The sequence below is a fragment of the Poecilia reticulata genome, chromosome 10, assembly GCF_904066995.2.
Source record: "Poecilia reticulata chromosome 10, P_reticulata-male-v2, whole genome shotgun sequence".
Taxonomy (NCBI): Eukaryota; Metazoa; Chordata; class Actinopteri; order Cyprinodontiformes; family Poeciliidae; genus Poecilia; species Poecilia reticulata.
This window is the reverse complement of record NC_088839.1, coordinates 15,892,549-15,904,213: the sequence shown is the minus strand read 5'-3', so window position 1 is coordinate 15,904,213 and position 11,665 is coordinate 15,892,549. Positions and strand designations below refer to the sequence as shown.

Genomic DNA, 11,665 nt, shown 5'->3' with positions numbered 1-11,665 from the left:
CAATCTGAATTTCCTCTGGAACGTTTCCCACAATAACCCCGAATATTGCCAAACTCTGAAATTGTACTGATAGACGTCTCTAAAAATATAACTGTTTTGTTTTAAAAGAAACATTTTCAGACTTTAAAGTAGTTCAACCATTTGCTTATTTTGCTTTACCAGGGACTAAAACTAACACGTCACTCATTATTTGCAGATTAATTTATTCTAACTGATTTATGTCCAAAACAAATATCTAAATGATTTCATTTTTCTTTTGCTAATGAGAGAAAAAAAATGACCATGACTTCTATGTTGATTCTTGGTTGCACATAGTTTCAAAATTGCACAAGTTAATCTATTCTGGTGAATACATATTTAAAGGTGTCCAGTTGCACAGGACAATGCCTCCAGTCTTCCTGAAGTTGCTGTCGCTAATTTATCTCATCCGAGATATATATAGACTCAAAGAGACAGAGAGAAATGCACCACTGCTCTGTAATTTTCTTCTTAAGTACACCTCAATCGTGAGGCAGAGAATGTAGAAAATAAAATCCGACAATCACATTGTGTGATCTTTATCTAATAAATTACATTTTTTATGCATGAAATAAGCTTTTAGTCACCAACCAACCAGCAAGGACTGTGGCCTTTCACCTTTTGGAGCATCAATGCTCCTGAGAAAGCCCAGAACTACAAGGCAGGTCAAAGACCTGAAGATATATATTTTTTGACACACAGGTGTACAAACATCAACAAGCTTAGGCAGGTAAATTTATGTTTGCTCTGCTTTAATAAGCACCAAGTACAATATCTGAAAAAGTACACATAACTTTTGTCGTTTCTTAAAGGCCAATGGATTCATACAGATTAAATCAATTCACACAGCAGCCTACATTAAATATATATTTTTCACAAAATAATATCATGCAAATTAAACACTACTCTCTGAGGTCCATTTTTATATAATAACCCAGTGGAAATTAGCAGATACGCAATATATCTGTAAAAATCTGCTCACAAGGTTATAGAGAGGTAAGCCTGTAAAACACAAAGCAGAAATGTCTTGATATTAATAAAAAAAATGCTATAAATATGACACATGGATAACGATGCAGAACATGGTTTGCATTAGTTCAGTTTACATTCTTTTAGTCAGAAGACAAAAGCGTTTAAGACAAAAGCAGATCATGTTTTATATTTTTGTGTAAAAAAAAAAAAAAAAAAGTGAAAGCACAGCAGCTTTATGAAACTATAGGAATCTAAAATCAGCTGATGTCAAAACTTGGGCTTTGGATTTGTCAGTATATGAACTTATTCCATAAACATCCTGGCATGAAACCAAAATTACACTCTTTATCATTTACAACTGACAGTTTCATAAAAAGCATCAAAGCGTCCATTTTTAAAGTCTTCAGTAGTATTATTGTTTATGCTTGAAAAAACATTGGAAAGCTTTCCATACACTTAAAAAAACTTTATAAAACTCAATATATTAACAGTAATCACTGCAGCCTGTGACAGCTTTCACTTCCACGGATTTCAATCCACCCTTCAACATGTGACCAGCACTGTATCAAATGTTTTTTTTTAATTCCGTCTCCTCCATAATACAAAAGTTATTTCTACTCTTGCGCTGCTTCCAAAATCCTTGCCCCCCCCCTCCCCCCGAGTCTCTTTTTATGGCATCATAAAGTCCAACCAAGATTTTATTTTTTAATTGCTTAGAACCATTAATCGTGTCTCTCCTTCTTCCTCCGTCTGTGCGTCTAATCTCGTTCCTTCATCTTCGTCTGTGTTTATCTGCGCCACTCCGAGTCGGTACAGAGAGTCTCTGATGACCACTTCTCCAGGCTGACAAGCCTTCACAACCTGGCTGATCTGCTGGTTCACTATGTCTCTGCTGCTGAGGAAGTCTACAAGTCGGTTGTACAGGTAGTAATAAGCCGTGTTGTTGAAAATCATGGGCTTTGTGTTCACATCGTCGTCTGGTTCTTTTAAAGAGTCGTTCTCCGGTATGTCGGTCTGCTCCTTTACGTTTTCCTCTTTGTGATGCTCCTCTTTCTTTAAGTCCAGCTCTGTTAGCAGGTTGACGTACGGCTCCAGATCTCTGCAGCGGATCATGCAGTGGTGCTCCTGAGCAGGAGCGTCCGGCGCTGCTCCTGGAGGATAAGCCAGCCAGCAAGAGGGGGATTTTGTGATGGGGTGAACCAGCTGGTTCTCTGCTACCAAGGAGAGGTCAGCGGCGTACGGCTGGTCCTGCAGCTCAGGGCATGTCACGGACTGAAACAGAAACTAAAGTTTGTCTTGGCAGAAACTTACTGAAAACAGAGTCACAGAATGCTAAAAAAAAAAAAAAAAGAAAAGTTTCATTTACTGGATTTATTCACTGGATTTAGATCAAATCTGCATCTAGCTGAATCTGTGTATTTAATCAACAAATAGATGATGCTTTCTGTCTGTGTAGTCAGTGTAGAACATTGGTTAGTCTTTCTACGTCTCTTCTTTTATTTGTATTCCTGTAAATTTACCGACTTAATTGAATAAATGCCAATTGAATAAAAGTTTCTCGGTTTGTAGACTTTCTGGAGACACTTACTTCTGGCTTTTCAAAGGGGTCAGAGAAGCAGCCCTGGTTTCTGCCCCACATCTGCGTTGCCAACTCTGGATACTGCAGATCGGTGCAAAGCGCCACTTGACGAGGACAGTCGCAAACGTAAACCGGAGGCCAGTAACGGGAGGAGAGGAGCAGATCGACGTGGTCTCGAGCCGTCTCTCCTCTCACCAAGTACTTAGAGGAACACACCACCTGCAGGCGGGTTGAGCAAACAACATCTAGCGTTCGAGAACCGTAACGCACAACCAGAAATGTGAAAATCATTATGCAATGAAGCCTATTGCAATAATCAACAACTCAATTAATTGAATTGAATTAATTGAACTCTTTCTCCACTTTTAAATTGAATCAGTAGCAGATCATTTCATCAAGGTCAGAGTTTAAATGTAAAACCTGAAAAAGCCCAAAGACCGTAACGTTTTCACCGCTCTGTCTTCATGCGAGCGAGTACACAACCATGATCCAGTTAAAGAAAATGGTTCTTACAACAACCTCTTAGATGATGATGCACTAGTTTAGTTTATACACTACATACTCAGAAGAGGAGATAAAGGAAATAACCTAAAAACAATGACTGTTTTCTTGCTATTAATGCTGATTTGTACCCGTTCTGTCCATAAATCAACTGTCCACACTGGGGAAAACAGCAGATGTCCTCTAACCATAGTTTCTTTAATACAAGTGTTGCCGTTTTTTGTTCTTCTGCTCATGGTCTCAAACTTTACATTTATCTACTCTGAGTCTGGAAATACCAACTCCCAACAAGGAGCAATACTGTCTCTGACGACTCCTCAGGATGGGATTTTATTTGCATTAAAGGTGTTATTTCAAATACGGCAAATAATCTAAGAAATGTGCAACTTTTAGAAAAAGGTACCACAAAAATCAGTAATTTCAGCCCACAACAATCACAAAAAAACATAGCAAGCTCTGAATGGACTGATAGTTGGAAGGAGGAACTAACGAAGCAGTGAATGTGTCATGGGTGGATGGATATAATGCCTGTCCATACGTAGAAGATTATTCCAGACTGCTTATGGATCATGTGTATACAATGGATTGTATTGGAGGCTTAAAATGCGACACAGTTATAACGGCTGCAGTACGAATTGATTGATGTAATTTATGTCTGGGAACATGATAACATTTATGGGCTTGTTTTAATCATAGCCATTTTGAGTTTCACTTAAACTAATTTAGTGGCTGAACAGCAAAGGGGAAAAATACAACAACGATGGCAACTGAATTTATCACCTTAGCAGTAGATTGTCAGAGCCCAAATTCACTCAAGCTGACCTGCCTTATTTAGCTCATCCCAACTTCACATCCAGCATTTATTACAGAGAGGGGACTTGTAATAAAAATAAGTCAATGAAAATAGAATGAAAGTGGGTATGGGAGGGGCAGAGTACAAGTTAAACACAAAAATATGCAAAAGATGTACAGATAAGAGAACCAGTGTTTCACCTTGTGGGGGCACACCTTGGACAGCTTGCCAGCGGTGAGATGGACGGGTGGCTGTGGAGCCGTGGGAAGTCCACTGTGGACATGTGTGTACAGGTTGACCAGGGAGGCCAGAAGCTCGTTCTAGCAGTGAGACACAGAAAACATGACTTACTGCAACAAGAACATTCATTTTAAAGAATAATTAAAAAGCCAAATTACAAATGAGCATGTGAAGAGGAGATTTAGCCCAGACAGCCCAAAGATGTAGATGTTGGATGAAAGAGTTTGTTTATTTAGAGAGAGGAACTGATTGGTGCGTATTAACCGCAACGGTAAAAGTTAATAGTTTTGCTATTGTTTGAAATAATATTACTGAACTTCATCTTCTAGAGCAACTGATTTCACTGGGTATTATTTTAGGGTGTCGAAGTAAAAGCACACTGAATATAAATGCATATATTTGTAAAAGAACTGTTATTCTCCTTCCAGTTCAGAAGTAATACATTGTGTCAGTCTATCAGATAAAATCCCTAAAAAAAAACTTTGAAATTTGTGGCAGTTAGGAAGGAAAATATGAAACAGTTCAAAGGGTGTAAACTGTTTTGTTCGAAGGCTACAGTAAACCCTGGCAAAAGGCTCTCTGGTCTTTGTTGTGGCTCATTTGTTCCTTTCCCAGACAAACACACACCTTCGTGGAGCCAGCGGTGAGGCCCACTCCACAGCTATCCAGTATGGCTCTCAACTCATCCTCGCTGTGATCTTCGACCTTGTCAAGTCTGAGCTGACCGTCATGGATGAGACGAACCAAAACTGATGGATCTCCTGAAAACATCAGAAAATGATCTGATAGCCAGCAAACCAACCCACTGAAAGAAAGATCCCATAAGCAGAAACACTGTTTTTATCTATAAATAAAGCAAATAGCTATTGCGATATTAACACATTTGTTTATTTCTGAAGTCTGAGGGTGTTATAAGTGCAAGCAACATGATTCGGCAGGTGTGCGTACCTGCAGGTTGTTGTATTTGTGGCATGAGCTTGTCTTTCTCTGTGTTGATGACAGTGGGGCTCCTCATCAAAGGCGGCGCGAAAGGAGCAATGATGGAAGCATCCACCCGCGTGATGGGGATGTCTGAGGGGAAAGCCGCTTGCTCGATTGCTTCCCCCTCCATGGTCAGCCAGAAGTCGTCCACATGAACTTCATCTGAGACCGAACACTCCGGCCATGTGAACTGCAGGATAAAAAGGCGCATGACCTTCCCAAATCGGCTGAAAAATTATAAGTACATGTTACCGATTACATTGACAGTCTGTCACCTCCACATTCTTCAGCTCCAGTGCGTCGTTTCTGTGTCTTTGCGCAATCTCAACTTTCGGGGCAACACCACAAATGCCACAGATCATGTCGTTGTAATCCCGCACCGTCAGACACTCAAAGGCCCAGTAGCCGCTCAGGAAAAGCTCCTGAACTTGAGATGATTCTTCTGGAGTAAGACTATGGACTAATGTAAGAGTAAACACATCAAAAGGCTGATCAAAATAAATAAATAAATCTACTGTTGAATAAATGCATGTAGAGGTAAACTGGACTTTACTTGGATGATTTTGGATTTGGTCAAACACAGACTGAGCGGCGAGTGGTGGTGTCTGGCCCAGTTTGATGTTGGCTCTGATCTTCAGAAATAAGTCAAGACTTACAAGGAGTCGATTTCCAACATTGAACAAACCTGAACAAACCAGAAAACAAATTATTAGCCAGAAATGATTGACTTTTCTAACACAGAATAAGTGTTAGAATATTCACAGGAACAGGAACCCAACAGGGTATGTTGGGTTCCTGGAAGGACGCAGCATGCGGCTCGTTCTCCATGGATGCCATGAAATAGGGAGCGAAAAAAGCTAAATATGCCAAGATACAGATAGAGAGACCTTCAGCTAATACAATATCCATTTAATCATGTGAGTTGAGGGCGACTCTGCCAGGCGAAATAAAAGCTCCTCTCAGGTTGTCCTGTTGGCCGGGATCCTCAGATAATGATTGAGTTTTAAAGGAATCTACTTAAGATGTTTCTTAGAAACAGTAATTAAAAAAAGGAGACAGCTAGAGCCAGATTTCAGAGAAAAAATATTTAAAAATAACTAAACACAGAAACATCTGTTGCTTAGACATGAAACATTTTATTTTCTGTCAAACAATATGAAGCGGCAGTGTCGTTTATTATCCACTGATCTGCTTCTAAAACTAAAAAAAGAAGCTGAAATAGAAACAGGTAAATGGAGATGCAAAGTCCTTTATTATGTAATAATAACCAGACTATTAAACATGATAAAGATTTTGGTAACACACTCACTCTGAATGAACCTCAGAGAAAAAAAAAGGTAGAAAGGCCAATTATACTACTGGTATCCAATAAATTTGTGAAACAGATTATGTTGTGCTGTAGCGCCCTCTTGAGGCCAATTGTTAAAACAGTGTGAATAAGAAACATCCACAACTGGTCCGGAGTTTAAGCCAGGGTGGCCCTATTCCAACAGGCGATTACACAAAAAGTACATTTTAAAACAGTTTTTCCTTGAAATTAAAACAAATAATGCTCAGAATTATACAAATCTGCTTAACTGCAACAGCTGAGCGTGTGTGGTTACCTGGATGCAGATCTGCAAAGCTGTGCAGGGCCAAACATCGAAGATTGGGACACACTTTGAGCTGCAGAGACGCCGTCTGCATCAGTGTCTCTGTGAGCAACCAGCAGTCCTCCTGCCCGGCAACAGTGCTGCAAGGTCCAATCATAACCACGCACACAAGTTTACATTAAATCTCAGAAATCAAAACGAGGCAAGGTTGCAAAAATGATTAGGCAAAACGAGGGAAAGCTTGTCATGCATGGCCTTACCCCCGCCCTCCTTTCAACAGACGGTAGCTGCACAGGCCGCAGTGTGTAGCTGCCGATTCATAAAACTGAGGCCACCCCGTCTCCAACAGCGTCTCAGTCTCAGCATCACTTCCCTCACCATTCTTAACCAGGACTATTTTAACGCTGTTCAGCTCCTGGATGAGGCTCATTGTTTCCTGCAGCTCTGTGTCGCTCTCAGGAATCTGCAGGGTGCTGCGGATCAGCTGCAGAGTGCTCTGGCGCTGGACGTCCCTCTGAGCAGGACTCAGGTCCTGATGGGGATCCAGCAAAGTCTCAGACTGAGGAAGGAAACAGAAAGTTAGTGAGAGGATTTCACACACACAGCAGTTGGCGTCAACAAACCGGGTTTGCATGTAAATAATTTATTATGCGTGTTGTGAAATTGGCTGATTAGCACTTGACTAAACCTGATTGTTGATCAGTTACTCATAGACATCACTCTTCGGTGTGGAGGTTGTTATTGAGGGAAAGTAGAGCCAACACCCATAGCATCAACATGTGATGAACAATAAATAAGACAATAACTAAGTCATAAAAAATGTAAAATGTGTGAAAAACCAAAGAGAAAAAAATCAGTTATCCATCTTAGGTGTACTGAAGCAGCCATCACTGAGCCGTCGCAGTTCTGAGCTCGATTTCAACTAAGTGCGCCATCTACACTTTAAAAATAATACGGACGTTGCGTTTCCTTTACCTTTGGAGGTTTGGTATTCTTTCTGGTCAGCTCGTTGCCACATTTCGGGCACACAGCAGGTTTGTGACGGTTCTTATACATGTAGTCGCAGGCCGGGTTCTTACAGCGGCCCCTGCCTCGTGCTGTGGATAGCCCCAAATCCTGAAACGACACGCAAAAAAAAAAAAAAAATTGTCACACAAAGAAAAGAAAACCACAGAGAAACTAATTTTCCATGAAAAGCACGGGGTTTACTTACAAAACAGGAAACCGTGTGTCTGAAAGGCACTAGGGACAAAACATTCACACCTGTGTCAGGAGTGGAAGTCGCATGTTTACTCCTGTCTGCTGAGACGGAGGAATCCTGCAGAAGGGGACGCGGTGAATGAAGAAACTTGACCTCACCACTGTCGCTCTGTGTTTTCAGTATTGACGTGTGTGTTTTCACCTGGATGGTTGTTGTCATTGGGGCGGTCTGGCCAAGCTGCTTTAAAGTGCTGGGTTTAAGACCCGACAGAATCTCTTGAGGCACTGTGGCTACAAGCACAACCAAGTCAGATGAACACCTAGCACATGTAGAAATTACATTTCTTCTTCGTGCATGTCAAACATGTCGTGAACACATCCACATCACAAAGTGGGGAAATTACATTAAAAGTACCTGCTGCTGAATGGCTGCTTTTAGAGACGCCTTGAGGTTTTTCTTTCTCGGATGCGACAGTCAAGATCTGAATCACAGCGCTGCCTGTGAATCAACCCAAACACAAGCAAATATGCTGACCCGGGTAATAACAGCTTATTACCTGAAGTGTATGCCGCGGGATGTTTGTCCTGCGTTACCTGGGTTACAGACGGCAGGAAGGATGGGTCTCACAGGTCTCTTCTGAACAACAGTGCAGCTCTTCGCTGGTTTCTGATGCGTGCTCTTAGTATTCGCTTTTATTTGTTTACTTTAAAAGAGAAAAATAAAGAGTGCAGTCAGATAATCATTTTAAAAAACATGAAATGTCCAGTGGATTACATTGATTAAATTATTTTAAGATAAAAAAAAAAAGACCAATAGCTTTTTTCACTAAATTCCTTTAAATAACCAGAAATATGTAGATATTCAAGTTCAAATGAAACAACAATTTTTCTAAAGATTTTGAACAACTTACAATAAAGATGTTTGAAGGTTCAATATTTATTTGAAATGTCTAATCCTAGGGTCAGCTTGTTTATATGTAATATGTAACATGACTATCGATATGTAACTTGATCCAGGACACAGTTTTGTGTCACTTTATATCAGTTTCGGGGACAGTAGAAATTCCTGAGATCACTTATTACAACTATTATTTTGTAAGTCTAATTTTATAACTAAAACAGCTACATTAAAAATCACAAAGATATCAAACCGCGGAAAAGTAAAATGACCAACACCTTGATAAGACGCTTGACTATGACGTTTACCATATTTGAGGCAGAGGTGTGGTGCTGCTGCCCTCTGGTGGTGCTGCAGCTGACAGTGCAGGCTGTTTTCTGATGCTCCGATGAGCTTGTCCCTCCTTGTTAGCGCCACCAGACGTTGTTCCACTGGTGTCTGCAGAAACATGCAGTGCAGCCTGACAGCTTTCGTCACTCTTGTTGTCAGTTGTTAGCTTGGAAGCACCGGCTTTATCTTGTGTCCTTTTAGCCTAGAAGAAACACAAACACAGTCAAAACCTTCAGAGTCAACCGAGTCAGAGCTGTAAAGAATACTTTATATCAAATATCGCCTGAACCTTTACAGCAGGTATCCATTTTCCTCCCAAGTGGCTCCCACACTCGGGACAGGTAGGTGGCTTGTGTCGAGTGACGTAAACGAAAGAGCAACCAGGATTTAGACACCTCCCCCGACCTCTCCTTGTGTATGTCTTTACAGACTGCAGTAAAGAATAAATAACTCACTTTTTTTTCAAAATTTATTTTAGAATAAATTCAGCAAAAAACTAAATAATATGTGTTTTTACCATTTTATAAGAAGGTTTGGGAATCTGGTCTGATTTGGCCCCTACAGATATCATCATGACTGGCTGCAGGGAACTAATGCCCGCTAAAGGCTGAGGCTCCAGTTGATTCTTGAAAGAAGGACAATTGGGAGAAACACTTACTGAAAATAAACTGCTTAGCTGAAACATTTTATTTCTGTTTTAACGTTTAAATTCCCGTCATAAATCATTCACGAAAAGATCTCACCTGGGAGGGCACAATGGTCACCATCTGCGTAGCTTCTCGTTGCATCATTTGCACTGCTACTCCACTGGCTTTTGTGTTCAGTGAGACATCATTCAGCATCTCATCAACAGAACCCTGCGAGCCTTGGACGTCTGTGGAGGTCAGGGTTTTGGATGAAGACCATGGTGAAGGTCTTTGGGGAGAAGACACCACCGTTTCCTCTGCTGTATCACTGGGAACAGTGGGGGGCTCTGAAATCTCCACCTCTGCGGCCAAGTCAACAGGCACTACCTTGGACTTAGGGACCCTGAGGGCGACCGAGCACAAGCTTCCTTCAGCTGAAAAATCAATCGATTCAATGCACACTTCTGACTGAGAGCCTACAGCTTGATAGTTAGGGGAGGCGCTGTTGGGCACCAGGAAGCAGTTGGCTCTGGGGAGGATTTTGCGGAAGCCCGGCAGGTGTTTACTGGAGCTTTGAGATGTCTGAGGAAAAAAATTAAAATCACAAGTAAGGAAGTTGTTAAAGACTTCTGAAAGCACATCAGAGAAAAAAATCAGTTTAGTCTCATACATTCAGCTGGTAGCAAACTTGCTATATATATATATATATATATATATATATATATATAAATATATACCCATGCGTTGCATGCGCTGCATGCCCACTTTTTGCGCCACTGTATGTATGTCTATAAATTTTCAGTCCTGAAAGTTCCACAAGATTAAATTAGTTTGTAAACCATTCATTTGTTAATATGTCTGACTTACTGTGTCTATCCCCTCCTTTTCTAACTTGGCTCTCTCCAGATAGTAGCTCTTCTCAGCTACACTCAGTCTCCTCCAGCTCTCACTGATTCGTTTGTTGACTTCAGACTGAGGCAGATTCGGTGTTCCGAGTTGCATAACCTGGTGAACGTCGAAGTAGTACAGCAGGTAGGCAGATCTGGGACAAATGATAAATAAAATGAATTACTCCAGGTTCATAAAAAGACACGTCAAGTTATCCACATTACATTACCGGGGCTTCTTGGGTTTTTCATGGCTGTTTTCATCAGCTTTGCCCCTCTTCTTTTTGGGGGACGTCATCTCCACTTGGCTGTACACATCTTCAACTTCTTCAGTTACTTTCACAACCTCTAACACCTCCACATTGTCCATGTCTTCCATGGATCAAGGACACTGCTAATAAAACGCATGGATTTAGTTTACCAAATCTTCAAACAGATGCTTTATTTGCAGGATAATTGTGCAACTTTACCTCCCTCTACCGACAATTACAATTACACTGGAATAATGAAACTACAGCTTAATTGCTTAAACATCCAGAATGCATTTTGATCTGTTTATGCAATGTTATATAGTGCATTTGCCATGCACTTGCTTGCAAAAAGGAAAGAAATGATGCAGAACAAATAAGCTCAGACTCATAATTGCGACGAAACACTGAACATAGCTCTGCAGAAAAAAAGTATAGCCAACTTAACTACACTGAAAAAACGTGCATGTGAAACTCACTGGTTTAATGGCGTGTGTTCATACTGCCTGCACGCCTAGTCAACTATCCAATGAAATGCCGTCTTGTTGAAGCCTTACCTACTATCTTCCGACCTTTAAGAAACTGCTCCAAGCATCTACTGGGAGAAGCCTGTCATTGCATAAATGTTGAGGAACACCTCAATGTTCATTTTTATGCTTTAGCAAAGATTTACCACGTATAAATGACTGCAAAAGCTAAATACGACTAGCTCACAAAACGATTGGCGAGAAGAAACATGGCGATTTGTTGCGATGGGCTTTGTCCAATCAGATTTCGCGATAGATATGCCCGGTCCAATC

General features: G+C 40.8%; 1 protein-coding gene across 6 annotated transcripts; it reads right to left on the bottom strand.

The window, feature by feature from the left end:
• Positions 1-753: 753 nt before the first annotated feature.
• On the bottom strand, positions 754-11,601 carry hmgxb3 (HMG box domain containing 3). Of its 6 annotated transcripts, none has more exons than XM_008420163.3 (21): positions 11,423-11,601; positions 10,848-11,011; positions 10,598-10,772; positions 9,848-10,312; positions 9,622-9,729; positions 9,394-9,534; positions 9,083-9,306; positions 8,471-8,580; positions 8,292-8,375; positions 8,079-8,167; positions 7,890-7,994; positions 7,652-7,792; positions 6,937-7,235; positions 6,689-6,816; positions 5,638-5,769; positions 5,360-5,544; positions 5,052-5,274; positions 4,731-4,864; positions 4,064-4,183; positions 2,579-2,788; positions 754-2,262 (listed from the first exon to the last, which is right to left on the bottom strand). In XM_008420163.3, exons 2-21 carry the CDS (start codon positions 10,994-10,996, stop codon positions 1,696-1,698), a joined length of 3,789 nt encoding a protein of 1,262 aa, XP_008418385.2. In that variant the 5' UTR covers positions 10,997-11,011; positions 11,423-11,601; the 3' UTR covers positions 754-1,695. The 6 variants fall into 6 exon arrangements, with proteins under 6 accessions (XP_008418385.2, XP_081467509.1, XP_017162730.2 ...); XM_081611383.1 differs by having other exon boundaries at positions 4,079-4,183; XM_017307241.2 differs by having other exon boundaries at positions 7,890-8,167; positions 11,345-11,601.
• Positions 11,602-11,665: the final 64 nt, after the last annotated feature.